Source organism: Diabrotica undecimpunctata, chromosome 9, assembly GCF_040954645.1.
Source record: "Diabrotica undecimpunctata isolate CICGRU chromosome 9, icDiaUnde3, whole genome shotgun sequence".
NCBI lineage: Eukaryota > Metazoa > Arthropoda > Insecta > Coleoptera > Chrysomelidae > Diabrotica > Diabrotica undecimpunctata.
The window spans coordinates 24,348,373-24,371,911 of record NC_092811.1 but is presented as its reverse complement, the minus strand read 5'-3'; the positions used below and the strand labels follow the sequence as shown (position 1 = coordinate 24,371,911).

The window sequence follows — 23,539 nt, the reverse complement described above, 5'->3', positions numbered from 1 at the left end:
AAGTATATTTGAACTATAAAATTAGCCTTAGTTGATAAATGTCTTAGTTTAAGTCTTACATTTTTAAAAAAATTGAAATAAATCAAAGCACTCTGTATTTAGGTATGGAGAAACCTTATTGTTACGATAAATATCCTGGCCTAAAAATAACTGTAAAATATATGATGACTAATTCTAATATGTTTTAGATTTTACGAGAGGCTTCTATGTACCTGAACGACCTTCCAGAATAAGGTCGAACCGATGCGAGGGAAATCCAGTTTGCCTTTACCGTTTCGCCGTCGTCTACTCGAGAAGGCCGTAGACGTTTCTAGTCTAACAGTAGTGAATATATAACAGGACTTTTTGGAGAATAGGGGACAGTTAATTCTGATGATCCGCGGCCGCGATATTTATTGTTACGCTCGCTTTTAAATAAATTATGTATATTTAGTGATAAATAAATTAATATCAGTTATTGTGCTTTTTAATAAATTTAGATAAGAACCTTTTGATAAAGACATTATAAATTAAAGACATAACAATTAATAAATTCACAACATTATAAAAGTATAGAAAAAATATAACTTTAATATATCAATCTTTTTTGGAGCACCCTGTACAATTCACATTATTTTTAAATTGTAGTGTTTATGAATCTGTATAATGGGCCACCCTGTATATATATTATTGAAGATTTTTGCAAGGAGGTCTGTTTTCATATTATAAGAGCTTTACAATTTCACTGTAAATGTTATCTGGATCAGGTGCTCTTTCAGTTTTCATGTTTTCAATGTATATTTATTTTCTGATGTTAGAATAGGCAGGTAAATTATTATTATAAATGTTTGTTCAAACGTCTGTTGATTTTTTTCCGTGCTGTCTCAGAATAGATTTAGTATATGTTTTCCATTCGTTCTTTATTTTTTTTTATGTTGTTAGTACCCTATCATCCCTGCTTGTTAGCATGCCACACTGTCTTTTATTTCTATTTCCAGTTAATTCCTTTGTTTTCTTGTGGAGAAGTCTGTCATTGCGTATTTTCTATAAGTCTTCTATCTCTTCATAAATTTCTAAGCCGCATAATTTCTTATATTTCATCATCCATCCATAGTTTTTTGCCTGTTGATTTGTGTTTTTAGATTGTCTTATTATTGTTTTTAATTCAGACTTCACACCAAACTTGTCAGAATCTTCTCTGTCCCTCCAATGTCCATATTTTTATTCTTAAGTTCTTAATAATTAAGTTTTTATTTTTATTAAATTATCACTAAAATTATCAATATAATGTCCATTATTTTACATTGGTTGTTAGATTGTTACAGCAGGTATTCAAGATTTTGCAGGGTATATTCACCGGTTAAAGATATTGCGATATGTTTCCAGAAACAGAACATTGAGTATTTTAAAATATAAATGTTCTTTTCAATCTCTTTCCGGTAAAAGCAAAACAGTCAGTTTACCTTCCTTGGAAAATTTTGCAAGTACATTGCTACTAAAATAGACTACTGTAGGATCTTAGGCAAATAAACGAAAAATAAATAAAATTAATATTACAGTTTTATGGCTCATTTGCCATAAATTTCCAAAACACACACACAATTATTCTATGAGCCACAGTTGCATTTATGCTTCATTAAGAAATATATTGTTTGGTCTTTAACGAAAGTTAAATTTTGTAAAAATAACCGACTTACAAATTTATATTTTATATTAGTTGATTAAGTATATAATTTTAACAATAATTTAGCATATTTTTAAAGCAAGTTGAAACATTAATTTTCTGTAATAAATGTTGCCTACATAAATGTTAATATTTTGACACAACTTTTGACACGTAAATTGGTCAGATTGGTTCTTCTTACACTGTTGTCATGTTCTAAAAAAATATTTAAATTTGAGATTTACAACCTCAATTTTAAATTGCTTGTCAAAACATCAACAGTTTTATCTATTTTAAATAAAGTTAGTAGGGTCTGATAACTTTTAATTGACTTTACGTTGAAAGTCCAATTAATAAAATTTGCCATTTTGTTACTATTTTTTAAGATGTAAGTGGAAGTTGGTTATTTGTCTGCTTCATAAAGTTAAGAGACATTAAGAGTATTTTATTTATACCAAGCTGAAAAAACAGTTTTAGATACCTATATAATTTTAAGGTGACAATAAAAATTTTAAAGCTTTTAGAAAACTAATTTTTATATTTGTGAATAAACGGCAACGCCACTTGCATGTTATCTAGGCTCCTCCTATCCAAAGGAAGGTCAGCTGGAGCTGGGAAATTTTTATGAATTTTATGTCAGTTTTTGTGAAGATTTGCAAATTAAAATTTTCTCTAAGAGTAATGTCAAAATCTTATCTATCGTCCTTAAGAAAAGTGTATCTAGTAATTAGTTGTTAAATATAGTGAACATGTTCCGCGAAAGAACCTTATTTCCTCAAGAACCTTGTCTCCTCTGATAAGGATAAGATTCTTATCAAGTTCTAGTTGACAGCTGAGCAATATGTTAATAAATATAAAGCAGTTTTACTCGCGAATTTTTCGTTAAAATTAAAATGTTTTACTTTGAGAATTTTTTTGTAAGTTTTCTACTCAGTGTTGTGATCCTGACAACCCAAACATGCTTATCCAAAGAACAAAAACATATGAGTTCCAAAGAAAGAATACAATTAAGGTAAGTGTTCCTATTTTTTAATCTATGGTATTTGTAATTACATACTATTTATCCAAACCAAAACTAATTAACATGAAAATGCAAGACACATAGGCACATAAAAGTTCATTGAATTATACATATTATTTTCAATACATAAACATGAATGAAAAACAGTGATTTTATAGTAACTAGAAATTGTATACTTTGTTTGCTGTAAAGCAAACTCCTAAATTAGCACTGAATGGAATACAGAAGAAATCCATTCAGGAAAACTATGATACAGATATCCTGAAAAATGTTTCGGATGTTAAAAAAACTGTTTTTGGATGATTAAGTAGTGTAAGGGATTGAATCAAAAACTGAGCTAAACCTAATTATTGAGAAACATAAGCTTTTTATGATATTCACACTATACTTTTTGGAAGAAATGTTTAGATGTAGTTCAACCACCATAATGCGTTTTAATAGGCATTGTGTCACAATTTGGTATCATAAGGATGGCAATGAGTATTTGAACATATAAATTAAATTATAGAAAAGCGAAAAGGATATTGACTATATTAAGATTAAAATTCGAGAAGCAAACCATACTAAAATCTGCAATAACATGAGTGTATAATAGAATAGTTATATAGTAGTAAGTTGTGGTCATAATGTGGAAAACATATATAGAGATTAAGTATGCAGGATACATTTTTTAATAAATGTTATGACAATAACATAACTTACCAAAATCATTTAGCAGAACTCAATATTGAAGCAAAGAATATTGACACACATAGACTGTTGGTCTATAATTTGTTGAATGAAGTGATGAGTGACCAAATACTGCATATATTACTAAGATGGCTTGGAGATATATCTAGCATAAAAATTAAAAAATAAATAATATAGAAGATATAAAAAAAGAATACAAATATTTGATGTAGAATAATCTCAGGAATATTTAAAAATGTAAGAATCTGGAATTCTCTGACGACATCTGTCTTATAAGCAAAAGCATATGTGATAATCGTTGACAATCTAAAATGTTACCATAGGAATTGGATAAAGAGGCACAAGATTGAGACATATGGAAAATTGAGGGAGATCTATGTCCAGCAGTGGACAAACGAAGATTTAATGATAATGTCAATATAGAAGTAGGACTGCAAATAAATAGAATAAATACAAAGCTAGTGACCTAGAAATTAGAGATTTGGGGAATGATCAAACCATATCTGATTGATATAGCCAACTCTAGTTGGGTGATATTGTGTATCTTGGTAAGATCTCCATCTATATATGTATCTTAAAGGTAGTTTAAACCAATTGCTAGAGGTAAACATTTTCTCCTTCTGGCAAAATTGGATTTGGGTATTACTTTTTTTATTTCTTACTGCCATTTCATGTTACCCAGCAATGTCATCACATCTTCCCTTGTCTACTTTTACTTTAAGTCCCCTGGGATAAAAGTGGTTTCACCTTTTCTGTTTGGGACAACAATTGTTTTATTTCTGCATAGGAGCATTTAATAACTGATTCTGGTTTATTAGCTCTTGGGTCATATACTTAACGTTATTTATATTCTTCAGTGCTACCTTGATTTGTATCATTATTGCCCTGTCAGAAAGTGGTACAAAGTTGAGGACCAAGTGAGCTGTTCTAGGGTCTTGCATAATACCAACACCATTATAATTGCTGGGATCATCTTTTCCAGAATGACAAAAAGTATAATTGTTTACTGGAACTTTTCTGCTGTTTGGTTATCTGGTTTTCAAGTGATATCCAAGTGATTTATTTACAGCCATACCCAAGATATTGTGTATTTTTTTCAGCATGTATATGCTTTTAACATTCAATATGCCAATTTTCATTGGCTTCCCACAGTCCTCTTTTGTTACTTTTGTTTTTTTTTCTCAATATTTTTAGCACCCCCTTATCAAGTTCTGTCACAGTTTAGGGGCTTTTTCTTTTATTGCTACTGTTATAATTGTTTTTCTTGGGAATTATATTACAGTAGTTTCTCCTGCTAAGATTAGATAACAAAATCCTGGAAAGGGTGCAACACTTTAGATATCTGGGTAGCTGGATTGACTGCAGGGTTGAAAATGACGAGGAAATTTTGACCAGAATAGAACTCGCATGGAAAATCTTTATTAACTTGCGTTCCTTATTATGCAGTAGAAGTCTGTCGTTGACCACACGTCTAAGAGTATTGAAGTGCTACGTCTGGTCCACTTTGTTCTATGGATGTGAAACCTGGACAACAAAAATAAAAAATCTCAACAAATTAGAAGCGTTTGAGTTATGGTGTTACCGTCGCATGCTCAGAATCCCGTGGACAGCACACATATCTAACGAATGCGTGCTAGAGACCGTGCACAACGAGCGAGAATTGATCAACATCATCAAAATGAGAAAGGTCCAATACTTCGGTCATATAATGAGAGGACCTAAATATCGCTTACTCCGGTTAATCATTCAGGGCAAAATCGAAGGAAAACGTTGGGTCGGAAGAAAACAACTGTCCTGGCTGCCTAACATTCGACAATGGACAGGTCGAACAGTCGAGGAACTGTTTCATCTAGCTGCCGACCGAGAATCATTTCATCAGCTTGTCAATATGACGATAGCCAACGCTTGAATACAAGCAGGGCACACAAAGAAGAAGAAGAAGTTTCTCCTTGACTTCAGCAAGCATCCTGTTTGCTGGTTGATTCGATACAAGGAAAGATTTTACTTCTTGCCCATAGTCAGTTTTGTACAGCTGGATGTCATTACCCAATTTTCTCACCATATCTGGCAACCCTCACTTAGTTTGGTGTTCTGAGAACCAAGAAAGATGCATAGAAGAAATATAGCCATGGATCTTGACACAATCATCCAGGAAGTTAAAGAATGTAAATTATGTAAAAACAATATTCAACATCCATCTAATTTATTAATTATGTTTACTTGGAGGAATTGTTTGTTCTAGTTTGCACACTGAATAAACAGTAAATATTAAGTACAGTTTATTTATTCTTCATAATTATTCAGCTCTTACTTCTTATGATAATCACTGTATTATCAAATGTGTTCTGAACTACTTTTCCACATTTACAATCACACAGTGATTCACAAATAACAAATTGCAATGGTGTTTTGCTAGACTTAATTTTGGCAAATGATAAAGAAAATATAATTGTAGAAATTGCAGAGTTTTTATGTATTGTCTTGTGATTATGATTCTGCATTACCTATATTTGTATCTATTAATGATAATCTCGCTAAGTTCCATATTATGATTATCAATCTTAACATGTATCTTACAGATATTTCATATTAGAAGAAAGTTGTAGATATACCCTACCATTTGGTATTGATTTTTCAGTTCCATGTATAAGATTAAAAAATTTTAAATTTCCTCATTGGATGAATAACAACCTAAAATAATTAATATTTTAAAAAAATCACATGTAAGATATTATATTGATAAACAAATGCTTGGTATGATTATCTAATATTTTTTTCATTGAAAACTGAAATTTGAGTTACTTAAATATATTGATGATCGTTACATTAGTTAAACTGAATTTCAGGCTTTACCAATAAAATATGTCATGGCAGGCATATTATTCTTATTGTAATGACTAAATCTCTGGCTTTGGTTTGCATTCAACTTTAGTAACAGGAAACTCAAAAATAATGGTTTACCAAATACTGTGTTTCTTCGAAATACAGTCTTTATTAACAATTCAGATATTTTTAATAGTTTTGCACAATGTTTTCAGACAAATGAGGTAAAGATGATTTAATATGCCCCATTTTAAAGTAGTAATATAATTTCAAGGCTTAAAAGAACTTATGCTCACTATCTTCTCATATTTTTTTTGTATTAGAAGACAGTGAGCATAAGTTCTTGTAAGCCTTAAAATTATCTTTTAAAAACGATTCGATTGGATTCAATTACAGAAAAGTATTAACCAATTGAACACTATTTTTCTGTATTGTAGCAGTTTCACTGACAAACTGATAAGTGTCAAGAACTCTATCAACCTTAAAATGATGTTATATGAAAAATAAATGAAAAATTGAAATAAATTTGTAGAAATACGAAATAATAAATAAACAAACTATGTTGATTGTAAGAAAATTTAGGTCTCAACTATTTTTAGAAGAAAAACAGTAAACAAAAAGATAGTTTACAAAATAAATGAAATATAAAGCAATTAGGAATAAAATAATGATTTGTAGATAATACACTCAGTTGCAAAAAAACACAACTGAGAAAATTTTGGTCAAATTCAAAGTATTTCCAATTTTTTATTTTTAGCCCTATGTGATGACTTTTTTAGCACACTGTGTATAAATTTATAAATTTTAATTTGGTATAGTCAGTTTTTTGATAAAATTATTTTATATTTGACTTGTATTGTATGGAGTTAATTAAAATGTGGTTTTATTAACCGAACTTTGAAACATCCTATGGAATAATTCCATTTGCGAATTTTCGTAAAACCTTATTTTTAGGTTGCAAGCATGTCTCCTAAGCATTGTGTTTTTTGTTTCATGTCAAAATATGCCTTGGTTCATTTTTTAGAGCCAAATTAATTGGCCACCCACAATTTAGGACTTTTTTAATTATGATTATTTTGGAGTTATTTTGTAATATGACGAGGTGGCTTTGGTGACTGTTATCAGTATGTCATATTGACACTCACATTTTAGAGGAAGTTGGTATTAATAAAATGAACTGGCCAGCATGTTCGTCAGATCTGAATCCAATAGAGCACGTTTGGGACATGTTTGGTAGAAATATCAGAGGTCGCGAAGTCGCACCAGTCTCAATTAACGAACTTTGCTTGGCTCTAGAAGAGGAATGGCAAAACATCCAGCAAGATGATATTCGCAACCTCATAGACAGCATGAGCCGACGTGCACAGGCAGTTAAAGAGGCTAGGGGAGGCAATACAAAGCATTAAGTTATTTGTTAGTAGTTTTTCTTTGTTATTTGCGTACTTAAGTTGTTTTTTTTTGTTTTTTTATTGTTATCATTGTTCATTAAAACCAAGATCATGTCGTTGCTTTTAATCATTATTGAAATACAGTGCTTCTGGGATGTCGATATGACATTCCTTCGATGTCAGTCGCCAAAGCCCCCATCGTCGTATTACAAATTTACACAAAAGATAATGGTAATAATAGGAAAAGTCGTAGATTGTGGGTGGCAAAGTCATTTCGCTCCTAAAAATGAACCAATCCATATTTTCACATGAAACAAAAAACATAATACTTAGAAGAAATCCGAAAAACAAGGTTTTACGAAAATCAGCTAACGTAATTATTCTACAGGATGTTTCAAAGTTAGGATAAAAAACCACCTTTCGATTAACCCCATATAATAAGTCAAATACAAAATTTTATTAAAAAGCTCACTATACTAAATTAAAATTTATAAATTTTTACACAGTGTGCTAAAAAAATCATCAAAATAGGGCTAAAAATAAAAAAAAAACTGAAATGCTTTGAATTTGACCAAAATTTTCTTTTTTGCATCTGAGTGTATATAAAAATGTAATAATTGTGAGCAGTATTAAAACGAATTGGTTTCTATATCCTAGCACTCTTTTGTAGTCGGATAGTGGTTGATTTCTATACATTTTTTGGGGGGTGAACCTTCCGTCTATTATACTTATTTTCAGGAAAATGAATGATTGAGACTTGACTAACATCATGTATTTTTTGTTCCAGGGAAGAAGCAAGGGATATGTTTTATCATGCATACAATGCCTATATGTATAACGCATATCCAGCTGATGAATTGATGCCCCTAAGTTGTGCTGGACGCTACAGGGGGATATCTCCAAACAGGGGAGATATTGATGATTCATTAGGAAAGTAAGTACACAGTTTATTTTGGTTAATTTCAAGGTAAAACATAATATAACATAAAAGAAAAAGTTTAAAATATGCACTGTATAACCTAAATCAACATTATAAACAAAAAAGAATGAATGACTGTATGTTTTAGCAGCTGGTGTTTGTTGTAGAAATTGTTTCTTTTTGACATTTCGTCTACAATTGCAATCAAGTCCTCACAGACACTTCGTCTAAGGACTAGCAACCTCCAGTGGAGTCTTACATTGCCATGTAATCTATTCCTATTGTAACTTAGACATCATAGTTTATAATTTAAAAAAATGTAACTCGAAAGTTAATTTAACAACATTTAAAGGGTTTTTACTCATGTATTTAGTGACCTCAAACATGTACATCCAGATAGCACTGATGATGGCGAAAACGTTCTGTGATGTAGCCCGATAGGGTCTTTTATTATTATACCTTTTAACTAGGGTAAGGAAATGTATATTGGTGATAAAAATGAAAAATATTAATAATATAGGAATTCGAAAACTAAGCAAGAAATAAGTTTTGCTTTATTACGTTACTTATTATTTCAAGTAAATGTTTAGAAGAGTTAATTTAACAAAAAATGATTAATAATGATAGTAAATGTCAAAAATTGACATTTACAAACTTATGTTAGGTAAGTTGGTGACACGGTAAGGTATATTGGTGATAGTGATTAGGAAATTTGGTGATATTATGATACAACGATCACATCTATAATAAAGTTTTTCATCGGCGTCAGTATCTTCGATAGATATGCAAATCTCGTGGTATGGTGTCAAACAAGATGAGCACTGAATCCATTGGGCTCCATTTCTTTTCTTAACATTAGTTGAATACAGGACTCCATATAAGCCACACTCCCAATCATCTATTTTACTTTTTTTTTGCTTTTTTAACAGATTTGTATGAAGTCGAGGGCTGTTGCTGAAGATTTTCTGTTACTGAAGTGTTTTCATTTGTCGGTGTTAAGCAATATCGCACTTGAGTCCCTTTTTCTTGACCTCTCTGGACGTTTTGAAGCTGTTGGTATTTTCAAAATATGATCGACTGTGGCTTTAGGATTTAATATAGAAGTTTCAGGTGCTGCGTCAGTTGAAACTGGAGAAGCAGGAGCTATATCAGTTAAAGATGAAGGCCGTAATGCTTCTTTTAGAATAACATCTCCGTTTAAAGGACATATGCTTGTTTTTTTAAAAGCATTCTCAATGTTTTTCTTTGTAAAGGCGCTTATGTAAGCTGTATTCAAAATGGAATGGAAGTTGCTACGATTTGGAATATCCGTAGGGTTATTGCTCATATCACGATTCATGCTATCGCGCCAGTAAGTCTTAAGTGGCTTGAATAGTCCCACGTCAAATGGTTGCAATAGATGAGTGCAATGAGCTTGGAAAGTAAATAGGTAAACTTGATTATCTTTCGCTATTTTCAAAACTTCAGCTCCAATGTGGACAGAATGAGAATCCATCAACAAGACTACAGGACGTTCAGGCGGTATCGTAGTGATAAAAAATTTAACCATTCCAAAAACAATTCAGAATTGATCCATCCTTTAGGAGATAATTTTATTAATGCGTTGAGAAGGGCATCATTTTTAAGTGTATCATTCCATCTAACACCTTTAAAGATTACCATAGGAAGAATCCATGTTCCATCAGCACAAATACATGCTAACATAGTTTGAGTTTGACCTCGTTCAGCGTAGGATCTTTTATAAACATGCTTTTTACCAATGCCGGTAACAACTTTGGAAGGTTTCACTACATACGATAATCCAGTCTCATCGCAATTCCAAATTAAATTCGGTTTGTTTTTTATATTGAGTTTCGTAAGAACATCATTCAGTTTCGAAAAGAAATCTTTGATCATAAATTCATTAGCCATGGAAGCTCTGTAGGCCGAAAGGTTTTCTGGCACGCGAAGGCACAAGTTGTACCTACTTTTAAAATTATTCCACCACCATTTGCTTGCAATGCAGTTAGTTGACGGCAAGAATTTCTCCCGACCATCCACTTTAGAAAGATCATAAGCATATTTTCTAATTTGATACACGGTTAGTCCAAAACCCAATTCTGGCATTTCTATAATATAATTGTAAAGCCTTAACTCTAAATCACTTAACAATGCAAAAGGCCTCCCCAGTTTTCTTACCGAATCCCCTTCATTCGCTAGGTAACGTTTCAAAGTGCTCCATGGGACTTCTACTTCCTTTGCAGCTTTATATATAGTCTTACCTTCATTTCTTACTAATCTAACAGGGTTTTGAAGTTGCTGTTGATTATATTTTTTATATTTACCCTCTTTTTCCATTGCCAATCTAAAAGTAAAAATTAAATAGGTTATTTGGTGATAAAAAAGAAGTTAACAGCTTTTAAAAATAAAATACCTTTTCGGATTCCTCAAAACAATACCTTTTGCATATTATACTTCACTTCTCTATTTTATTTTAAATAAAAGAACAAAATATATCCAAAGTTATCGTCTCAAAATTTCTTGAAAAATGTGTGCAAAAACACTAAGAAACAACAACGGCAATTTAAGGAATAAAAACTTACCTTGGCTAAATCACGAATTCAATGCAGCTTTTTTTTATTGATAATAATTAGTTTATTTAATGGTTTTATAAAGTTTTATAAAGAAAACAGCAATTATTCCAATAAAAATGTAACCAAATATGTAACAGCCTTTTACATTCAATAAGAAATGACTCCATTATCGCACAATATTCATAACAGTCTGTTTACTAAACGCAGGTGCGCGCATCGCTAAATCGGAATATATGTTTGTCCTGCTTACACTCGTAGCAACTTACTAGCGCTGTGTCATGAATGTGCTTGCATAGAGAACTGTGTGGTCATCATTCAATCTTCGCTTATCCACTGCTGGACATAGATCTCACTTATAATTTTCCATCTATTTCGATCTTGTGCCTCTTGCATCCAATTCCTATGGCAACGTTTTAGATCGTCAGTCCAACGTGTTGGCGGACGACCTCTGTTTCGGTAGGCATCATCTCTTGGTCTCCATTCCAGTATCCGCTTTGTCCATCTATTATATTATTATTACTATGTGGTAATCTGATTAAAAATTATCATCAAATTACTTGTATCACCAATATACCTTTCCTTACCTATAAAGGGTTTTTTAAATAAAATTTTTGTGATACATTGTATACAGCCAACTTCAGGAATTTAGTTTCCTTGCATATTCATGATATGATTTTATCATACCGCGGAATTAGGCTAAAACGAATATCTGAGGCACTACATAAGAATATCATCTATTCTTAATGTGTCTTAATATTGTTCAGATTTGGGGAATGAAAAAAATTTCTGCAAAATTGATCCCCAAATATCTGAATGTTGACCAAAAGCCTGCAAAGGTAGCAGCATCAAGCTCGATCTGTGATTTTAAAAAGATGCAAACTTCTTAAACCTTAAACGGTGTTGTTAATGTTCATAAAACTGTCTACCATCCCGGGTGACGCAAGGCCTAAGAAATTTCCTGTTCAAAACGCCAAGGGTTTATTTTCTGGAAAAGGGTGGAATAACATCTGCAAATTTTCATTCGATAATACTGACCACTTTCTATAAGAAAAAATATGGAGAGAAGACCCGTAAAGTATGTTGTTTTTGGAGGACAATGTATCTGCACACAAATCGCATGTTGTCTTGCAAAGAGTTCGTTATTTCAGGTTCGAATTAATTACTCGAACACCCACCGTATTCACCAGATTTGGCTCTGTGCGACTATCATTTATATTCTCAAATTAACAAAAATTTAAAAGGTCATAAATTTCCTTCTACTGAAGAGATGATAGAAGCTATGTTGTATACCTGATATGCACAACGGGATAAAAAATTCTTCTTAAAAGGTTTACAAGCATTGCAGGTTCGTTGTGATAAATGTATCAGTTAAAGAGGGGAATATGTTAAATAATAAAATTACTTTGATATTCATAACTAATTATTTAACTTTTTTTGTGACTCAGTTGCCATTTAGATTGGATTTTTAAAATGCCAAAATTATCGTTTTACGTATTTCTAAATATTTATTTTTTTCGTGAACAGCTGCATCATTTATTAACATTCTGTCCTTGTAATTTAATTGTTATAACTGGGTATAAATAATAATAATAAATTTTCCTATACCGTAATTTATTAATGGTACTAACATAATTGTAGATTACGGTGATAAAATATTTGCAGGAACTAAGAGATTAATGTATCGATTTTTAGCGAATGAGTTGTTAACCAGATGAGAATTGGTGAAAAAAATTGTATAACTTTTTTAATTATCGTTCTGCTCGTATAATTTACATGGAATAATATTTCCTGTTTCTATGAGCTGTATGGTTATATGTGATAACAAAACGCTAAACCACAAATATAAATAAAAATAAATCGTTCCCAAGGCGAAGAACTCCATGGTTTCGTACAGAAGTGAAGGAAAAATGTAAAGAAAAGAAAAAAGCTTACCTGAAATACATGTCAAACAAAACACAAGAGGCATACCATAATTACATCATCATCATCAGTGGTGCTACAGCTCTAGTTGAGCCTTGACCTTCCCCAGTCTATTTCGCCAGTCGTTTCTGTTCATCGCCAACCGTTGCCAATTTGCCGCGCCGATTTTCCTTGCGTCCTCGTCCACACCGTCCCTCCATCTCAGTCGTGGTCTGCCTCTACTCCTATTTCCCACTGGGACCGATAATAGAGTTCGTCTGGGTGGGTAATTTTCATTTGCTCTTGACACATGTCCAGCCCATCTAAGCCTACCTATTTTTATGAAGGATATTATATCTCTACCATTTACTATTTTTTTATACTTCTCGTACAATTCGAAATTATATCGCCTTCTCCAAATACCATTCTCACAGAATGCGCCCATTATTCTTCTTAGTATCTTCCTTTCGAAGACTAGCAGAAGATTTGCGTCTGTTTTGGAGATGGTCCATGTTTCTGACCCATATGTCAGCACTGGTAGGATGAGTGTTCTATATATTATTAGTTTGGTTTTCTGGCTTAAATTTCTGTTTTTTAGCTGCTTGCTTAGTCCAAAATAACATTTGTTTGCTAGCAGTACCCTCCGTTTTACTTCTTCAGATGTGTCATTATCGTTTGTTATGAGAGAACCCAAATATGTAAACTTATTTACTACCTCAAAATTATATTGGTCTATACTGAAGTTTTCTTCATCTCTTTAAGTCTCTTTAAGTCCTCGTGTAGTGCGTGCGATCAAATCCAGATCGTCAGCGTAAGCCATAATCTGCGTTGATTTATTAAAGATTGTTCCCCTATTGTGTAACTCGGCATCTCTTATAGTCTTTTCTAACGCTATATTAAAGAGAAGGCACGCCAGCGCGTCTCCCTGCCGTAACCCTGCATATGTTTCAAACGCTTGTGACATATCGCCTTGTATTTGCACTCTGCAGATCACTTTACTCATAGTTGTTTTTACGAGCCTTATTAATTTATGGGGAATGTTAAGTTCATTCATGGCTTCGTATAATTTACCTCTTAGGACGCTATCATACGCTGACTTAAAGTCCACAAAGAGATGGAACGTGTCAATATTAAATTCATTGGTTTTTTCTAAGATTTGACGTAGCACAAAAATCTGGTCAATTGTTGACCTACCTGGCCTAAAACCGCTTTGATACTCACCAAGGATTTCTTCCACGTACGTATTTAAACGGCTGTACAGGGTGTTGGAGAATATTTTGTACATTGTATTCAGAAGAGTTATACCCCTATAATTTTTACATTCCAACAAATCTCCCTTTTTGTGCAGTGGACATATGATTCCAGTGCACCATTCCTCTGGCATTTGTTCTTCTTCCCAGACTTTGACTATTATGTTGTGAATTTGGTGCATAATGCTGTTACCTCCATGTTTGATGAGCTCTGCGGGGATACAATCCACTTCTGGGGACTTGCTATTTTTGAGTCGTGTGATTGCGTCTTTCACTTCAAATATTGAAGGAGGTTCTACGTGAGTGTTATTTCTTGGTTTTTGGGGTGACGCATCATTCTCCACTTCGGTACCAAGTAGTTCTTTGAAGTGCTCAACCCATCTGCTTTGTACTGCGTCAGCGGTACTGACTATATGTCCATTTTTGTCTCTACACATCGTCAGCCGTGGTTTAAATTCTTTTCTTGTCTTATTTAGGATATTATAGAACTTTCTAGTTTCATTTTGCCCCTTTAATGATTGAAGCTCTTGCATAATCTGGTTTTCGAAGGTCCGCTTTTTCCTTCGATGTATGCGTTTTTCCTCCTTCCTAAGGTCTTTGTACATTTGCTCCTTATCCCATGTTCTTCTTTGTTGCATAAGTTTATATGCATAATTTTTTCTTTTAGTGATATCTTCACATTCATCGTCGAACCAACTGTTGCGTGGAGTGGATTCTTCTGGTCCTAGGACGTTGTTTGCCGCTTCCTTAATTGTTCTTCTACATATATCCCATTGCTCGCTAGCTGTTAAATTCTCATCTGTTGTGCTTTCATGTCTAAGGTAATTTTGATACCTTTCTAGTGCACGGGGCTCTTTCAAGAGTTTTAAATTGTAGCGAGTACTTTTCTTGCCCTTTTCTTTTTTTGCATTTGAGATTCTTGCTCTTAATAACCATAATTACAAGACAAAATAAAAAATGATCACTGGGAACGCTTCTCGACAGAAATGGAACATGATTTTTACGGTCTGTAAAAGGAAATATGGCGCTTCATAAGGGGTCAAAGAACGAAGGTAAAGGAACTAATAGAACCAAAACACATAGAAAAGGATGCTTGTATTGGCTACCTAAAAAATCTCTATGCAGAGGAAGAACAAACGACGCCAGAACCGGAAACACCAGAAATTATCACACATGAAGAACTTAATATAAATGTACAGGAAGTTCGGAAAATACTTGAAAAGCTGAAGAAAAAAAAGCAGCAGGTAAAGACGGCATACCAAACGAATTACTGAAATATTGTGGAGGAGCAATGACAGAACAATTAACAACATTAACTAATAAGATTATAAAACAATAAAATACCAGGAGAATGGAGAACGAGCGAACTAATTCTACTATTCAAAAAAGGAGATAAAAAATAGCCAGAAAACTACAGAGGTATAAACTTGTTAAATACTACCCTAAAACTTAACAAGCAGACTTACTGCAGAACTTAATGCAGAAGACCAGCAGAGCCGCCCAGCGCTGTTCGTCTCCAATGTGCATTGCCTCGATTACACTTAAAATTGACTCCACTATACTCTTCCCTTTGCAGAATCCGAATTGTCTCGGGGATAGGCCTCCTGATCTCTCAATCGTGTTGTCAATCCGTCCTCGCAGGATTCTCTCGTACAACTTTCCGATGCATCATCATTCAATCTTCGCTTATCCACTGCTGGACATAGATCTCCCTCATATGCATGGGAGGAGGCATATGGGACGATATTTCTCACCAGTTTTGGGAAGCAGTACCAACATTGATGTCCTCCAAGCTTTAGGAAATGTCTGAGCTTCGAGCAATGCATTCATATGCTCCAAAAGCCACCCAGGTTCCGCACGTCCTAGGCCCTTTACCGCTTCGGGCGGTATCTGGTCTAGTCCGAGAGATCTACATGTATTGAGTGCATCCAATGCCTCGACTAATTCATCTATGGTAAAGGGTACGGACTGCTCAGCTCCCTCGTTCCTCCATACTCCATGCTATCTGCCGGATGGAAAAATGAAAAATCTCTTCTGATCTGGATTGGACTTTATAATTCGATTTCTTTTTTTTTATAATTTCGGTAACTGGTGTTCTTTCAACACCAAACTTTTGTGCAAATTTTCTGGCATTCGTACCCTGCCAGGTAAACTCTTAAAGTTGTGATCGCTTTATGTGTGTACCTAAAAAGTTAAACATCATCATCATCAATGGCGCTACAACTCTTCGTGAGTCTTTGCCGCGTTTACTATTGCCTTCCATGTTTGTCGGTCCTGTGCCGGTAATTCCCACTGTCGCACTCCCATTTTCCCTAGATCTTCTTTGACTGCATCTTTCCACCTTTTTCTAGACCGCCCTACAGACCTTCTTCCCTCTAGCCTTTCCCAGAACACATTGTTTATAAGGCGATTGTCGTTACTGCGTATCACATGCCCTGCCCATCTGAGTCTATTGGCCTATTGACCTATTTATATCTAAAAAGTTAAACGGTACGAATATTTTCATAGTTATTGATGAAAATATAATTATGGTCAATCATCATCAACTAGCCTATATTTGTACACTGCTTGACGTAGGCCTCCCATAAAATTTTCCACCTATTTCTATCTTGAGCTTCCTGCATCCAATTTGTGGTAAGTCGCTTTATATCATCCATCTAGTCGGTGGTCTACCTCTGTTTCGATATGCCTCTTGTCTTGGTTACCATTCCAGAATCTTTCGGGTCTATCTATCACTCGTCGATTTGGCAATATGTCACCTATTTAGCCATGGCTATTCTTTCAACTGCATCCGTGACTCCTGTTCTTCTTATTTTTAGGTTTGGTACTTTATCTCTAATGGTAATACCTAACAATTTCTAGGTTTGAGCTATGTGTTCAGTGTTGTAGTGCGTGATATTTTTTGGAATTGAATTTAAAATATCTTTGTTTAACTGTCTAAGTGTTACAAAATTATTTGTGTATTTGTCTTTCAATTCTCTTCTTTGTTTATAAGATCTTAAGTAGCTTGGGTCTTAAGTAGTTTGTCTGAAGTTATGAGATTTTGATAAGCTACTCCATCTTCTATCGATTTCCATTTATTAGAATGATTCTCTGTTATCATTGCTCTCCTCTCTTCTAATGTTGATCAATATTTTTGATCTAACCAACCGATGGTCACTCACATCCTATGGAGGTGAATTATGGTGTTGCATTCTAAATAATTCCTGTTGAATACCTTATCTTATCGATGATCGGTAATTAGGGACAAAATTATAAACATTTTTTGTAGAAAAGGTTCGAGAAAACTCGACCTGTTATTCACCTCATTTCTTTGAAGTAACTGATTGCTCTGCGATATTGTTCGGTATAAAAGTAACAGTGCAACAAGCGGCAAGGTCTAGAGTCTTATTAGCTCAATGTTTCTATGTGCTTAGTAGCCTCGCGGTTATTGATATATGGATATGATATCGATAGTCGATTTTTTCCATCCAGAAAATATTTTTTACTGCCCAATATTCTACGGTATCGAATGACGAGTCGATCGGATAGCCAAGCGGGCTGGGCGGCTGGCTTCTCCTTCGCTTCAATGCGAGAGATGTCAGTTCAAATCCCCAGCTCGGTGAACAGAAAACAAAAAGGCTAACGCAGCAGTTTAAAATTCTAAATGAATCTGCGGCTTAGTCTAGAATATGCTGGTATCTGATCGGCCTATGGTGGAGCAGTACGGCAAGAGATAACGGCTTGCGGCTCGGTGATACTCCTCCATAGATCCCTACCGGAAGGGCGGGTGCCGCCTAAATACCGGGTATATATATATATATATATATATATATATACATATATATATATATATATATATATATATATATATATATATATATATATATATATATATATATCGAATGACGAAAGATATATGTGAGTTTGTGATATTCGTTTGCCTTTTCAGTCAATAACAATAACTGTAATAGGTTAACGAGTAGGGAGGAATATCGTGACGGTCGTAGCGGAGCTTGCACCTTGCTTCGGATGGTACGTAAAGCCGTCGGTCCTGGTGACGTAAGTACTCCAGACGACTACACGAATGGAAGGTGTACTTAAGTCAATTGGCCGCAGTAACACAGTTATATATCTACAAACGACGTCCGACAAAAAACCAAATAACGAAAATTATATTTAATCAAAATAATTAACAAAATTAATAAATATATTTAAATCGATAGTATGCAAATTGCTAGATTATTAGTTACAGTAGGTATATAATTATTTAATTATGTAAGCAAATGACGCATACGGTTTTTCCGAATATTTACACTCTTTTCCTCTGAAATACATATTCGAAATATATAATATAGGATTAGGATTTACGATTGTTGTGGTATTACAGTTTTTACATGCGTAGTTTTATTATTTGTTCCTCACGAATAATCGTGTACACGAGGTAAAATTAATATTAGCGATTCATATAGGTGATAAATACTACTTCTAGATTAAAGAAATAAGTTTTCCATAGGACTTTGAATTATCTAGGTATTTGAAAAGTTTTTTACGTAGAGCAAGAAAACTTATATAGCTTCTTTTTGCATATTTTTTTTTGTGTCCCAAAATTGAAATTCTCAGCAAAATTCAGCTTGTTCGTCTCGTTTTAAGAGATCAAATCTCTGACGACTGGACTAAATAAGAAAATCAAAATAATATCGGTTCACAAAATTTTAATAACTCTCCGTACATTTTAGTATGTAGGTAATATGCGGCCCTTTACAGTGAGCCAGCTGTAACAATAATAATGAAGTTTAAATTAAAAACAAAGTATAGGCATAAACTCTAATACATTTAAACTCCCAAGTTTTTGTACTATAAACATTTAAAATACGAATTTTACACGTAGTCGGTGATCATATTTTCAATAATCTATTGAACTTTCAATTCATCAGTTTCATACAAACAATTAATAACCATTAACCATTATTTAATGCGGTAAAATTGAAATTAATGAGGATTTTTTTCTCATCTGCTATAATTTTTTCAAATTTACTATAATTTTACGGCCCTGGCACAATAATTCCTCTCTCCAGGATTGGGAACACTGGTCGTTGTAGATGATGGTCGGGGCAAGGAATACGCGATAGATATACACGATAAAAAAGGAAAAGAATAGTTGCTCATAAAAAATGGACGCCACTGTTTTAAATAATTTTTAAAAAATAATTTAGTTAAATACCCTATACAATTTAATGTATATTATAATGAAATAAAATAAAAAATAAAAACGTTTCTATCTATCTATACAGCCCTTGCTGTCCAATTTTGGACATAGGCCTCCTCTTCCTTCTTCCACGTCTCTCTATTGTAGGCAGTTTGTACCCACTTCGGGCCTGCGTGTTTCTTCAAGTCATCTGACCATCTCATTTGTGGCCTTCCTCTTTTTCGTTTGTAACTATATGGTCTCCAGTGTATAATCATCTTATTCCATCTGTCGTCTTTCTGTCTTATGGTATGTCCAGCGAACTTCCACTTAAGTTTTGCTATCTGACTTAATACATCGGTCACTTTCGTTTTGTTGCGGATCCAAGTATTTCTTTTCTTGTCTGATAGCCTGATGTTCAGCATTTGCCTTTCCATGGCTCTTTGAGTCTTTGCTATGTTTTCCATGTTTTCCTTTGTAAACGTCCAAGTTTGAGAACCGTAGGTGAGAACAGGAAGTATACATTGGTTGTAGACTCTGGTTTTTAAATATTGGGGGTATTTTCTATTTTTTAGTATATAGGAAAATTTTCCGAAGGATATCCAAGCCAACCGTATCCTTCTCTTTATTTCTCCGGTATGATTTTCTTTATTTAATTTAACTAGTTGTCCCAAATATGCATATTCTTTTACTTGTTCTATAGTTGTTTGTGCAATTGTAATTATTAATTCTTCTGGTTGGTTGGTCATAATTTTCGTTTTATTATAATTCATTTATAGACCTATTTTTGTTGATTCGCTATTTAATTCATCCATCATATTTTGTAATTCTTCCCTTTTATCTGTCTGCATATCTCAAGTGATTCAAGTATTGGCCACTTATGTTAATACCCCGTTTTTCCCAGTGTAGTTTCCTCATAACGTCTTCCAAAGCTTGATTGAATAGTTTGGGTAATATAGTGTCACCCTGTCTGACTCCTCGCCGTATCTTAATGTGCTCCGTTTGTTCAACTATTTTGATGGATGTTGTTGCTTGATCATATATATTGGAAATTAAGTCCTTATATCTATAGTCTATTCTCCCATTTTGTAAAGACTTCTTTACTGCCCAATGTTCCACCTTATCGAATGCTTTTTCAAAGTCTACAAATGCCATATACATTGGGCTTTGATATTCGTTGGCCTTCTCAATTAATATTTTTATCGTAAGCAGATGGTCGCTTGTACTGAATCCTTTTCTAAAACCGGCTTTCTCTCTTGACTGGTAATTATCTAACTTAATTGTTAATCTGTTTGTTAGTAGTTTAGTTAACAGTTTGTACATTACATTCAGTAGCGTTATGGGCCTATAGCTTTTCAGATCTTATCTATCGCCTTTCTTAAATAGTAATAGTGTTATTGCCTCGTTCCATGTGGTGGGTATTTGTTTTGTGTTCAATATTTTATTCATTAGTACATAAAGGACTTCCACTGTAGTTTTCCCTCCATTCTTTAGCATTTCCACAGTTATTCCATCTTTCCCAGGAGATTTGTTATTCTTCATTTCTTTGAGTGCCTTTTTGTATTTCATTTTTACTGATTTCTGCTTGTAGGTCAGAGTTAACGTTCTTTATTTTCAGTTGTAACTGATTACTGATTTCTTGGGTTGGTTTTTGTTCTGTTTTATAGAGATTTGTATAATATTCGTGCGTTATCTATAAAATTTCTTTTATATTGTTGGTCTCCACTACTTCTTTGTTCTTTATGCTATTAATTTGTATGTTTCCCAGGTTCTGCTTTAAGCACTTCATGTTTCTATTTTTTTCAATTGTTTTCTCTATCTTTTCTTCCTGTACTCTCCATTTACACTCCTTGATATTGTTTCTAATAGTTTTGTTTATTTCTTTGTATTCCATTTTATTTCTGTCCCCTTGTTCTAGTAATGTTCCTTTTGTGTTCATAAGCATCTTTGTTTCCTGGGATATGAAAATTTCTTTTTTTGTTGCTGTCTGTGCTATTTCTTTACCCACTTTCATTAGAGTTTCAGTAAATATCATGTTTATTTCATCGATATGATTGTGTTCTATATCTTTCTTGGTCGGCAATATTTCCTTTATTCTCTCTTCGTACGTCTGTTTTTCTTGTTTTAGTTTTTCCATGTCTAATTTCTGATTATTTTCTATTTTATTTCTTATTTCAAATCTACTATCAATGATCAGCTTGGCTCGGACTACTCTATGGTCGCTACCATTTGAGTATTCATGTAATATCACAGCTCCAAAGTAGGCTTTATATAATTGAATCTTCTTGGCCTACGATTGAGGGCTGGTCCTGAAAATGTAAGGTTGAATTAGTCTCTTCGCCACTGATGGATTTCTCTTGATTTCTTGGGTGTTCCTGGTGAAATTTAAATTTCTGTCAAGGTGGACTCCAAGGTACTTGACGACCTGTGAATGGACTCTTTCCTCTCATCGTTAGTTCTACTTCTGGTGGGTTTCGTTGCTGCGTAAAGATGATTAATTATTGAGTCTTCTCCGTGTTGATTTTTATTTTCCATTTTTCTGTGTGGTCTGCTATTCTTCGTAACTGATCTAATCTTTCGACAATTCTTCTGTCTTCTTTGGCTGCGGTGTAGATTGCCATATCGTCAACATAGATTTTCACTTACTTCAAGCTGTTGATTTACTATTTAAATAGGAATAAGCCACAATTAAAGGTTAAAGTACGTTTATTGACGTTTCAATTTCCACTTCGAAAAATGAAAATTTTCCTTAATACAACCTCAACTTAATACAGATTATAATTTGTATAATTGTTTTTTAAACCTGAATAAAAATATTGATTGTAAGGCAATAAATTCTAAACAATTTTATAAATTAACAAAACACTTCTTGCTGGAACACTGTTTCTATAGTAGGTATACAGAAATTTGTTTGTTTAAACTCCTAGTGTGGTCGTTTTTATGAAAACTATTTTACACCTAACTAAATTGGTTTTTTTTTATATTTTTATATTCCTATTTTTCACTGTATATGTTATATTATGTGTTTTTGTATTATTTCTTAGTTATTTCCTATGTATACACATAACTGACTTTATATTGTGACATGACATGTAGTGTTTACTATGTAAAAATTATCAATAAACGTATCTACCTCTCTCTATGATGGCTCTATTTGTTCTGGCATCAGTGGGCAAATTATATAATACTCTCTATTGATGGCTCTATTTGTTCTGGCATCAGTGGGCAAATTATATAATATCAATGTTCAAATCAACAATGTACAGCCAACCACTTCACGTCTACCCTTTTATAAGTTAAACTGTATAAACGATTTAATTGATGACTTCTCAAATTGCGATTTTTTCTTTGGCTCTATATAATCCATAACCAAATTCCGACATCAGCAATCCTTCCAATAAAAACCTTCTTTATTGTATTGAGCAATTGAACATGTTTATGCTATTTAAAATGTTGTGTCAAACGACACGAATAACTCTCAGAGATTCTCCCATTCCGCTATTTTCCTAATAAGATTTCCATCCAACACGTTCCGTTTATTTTTGAAATGATGCAAAATTATAACAGTTACTTTCATCTTAATGGTGTTTTGCTCGTTGTATTCTACTTTCGTACACGTTAATGTAATAACAGTCCATTTTAAATGCAGAACGTGCCACGGATTGCAGCGAAAATTTCGTTACGTCTTTACGCTTTAGTTTGGATAAACAGGAAATTAGAGCGAACTTAAAAACATCTTTGGGTCTCGAAAGTGCTCTATAGAAGTAAGTATCGACAAAAAGAGAAGCAAAAGCTAGTTATACAAACGGAAGGAATGCAGATTTTGCTTTTAATGTTTTACCGTAAAACCTATAATAATATTCTCTTAATATCAAAAATTTAATCGGCGGCATCCTGACGTTAGATCTGTATTGCATAAATCACTACATGCATACACACACCTTTTACTCACATGCTTAAACCAGTGAGTGGTTTAGTCCTCATCAATATAATTTTTTGTCTGGTAGTTATATTATCTTGATGTTGAGCTATGGAACCATATGAGATATATATGAGAATATATTGCTCAAATCTGGTCACATCATTAATTTGAAGGTTTGGATAAATATCCTTTTTTTCTATATGTACCATTGAGCATCAGCCACATTCTGTAGTGTATATCGACCA

The 23,539-nt window shown here is 33.3% G+C and overlaps 1 protein-coding gene across 1 annotated transcript in view; it reads left to right on the top strand.

The window, feature by feature from the left end:
- The first annotated feature begins 2,217 nt into the window (after window positions 1–2,217).
- Edem2 (ER degradation enhancer, mannosidase alpha-like 2) overlaps window positions 2,218–23,539 on the top strand; it is a 59,414-nt gene continuing 38,092 nt past the window's right edge. Inside the window, exons 1-2 of the mRNA XM_072542955.1 lie at window positions 2,218–2,654; window positions 8,352–8,498. Coding sequence (XP_072399056.1) covers window positions 2,536–2,654; window positions 8,352–8,498 — 266 coding nt within the window. The 5' untranslated portion in view covers window positions 2,218–2,535. The remainder of the gene's footprint in view (window positions 2,655–8,351; window positions 8,499–23,539) is intronic.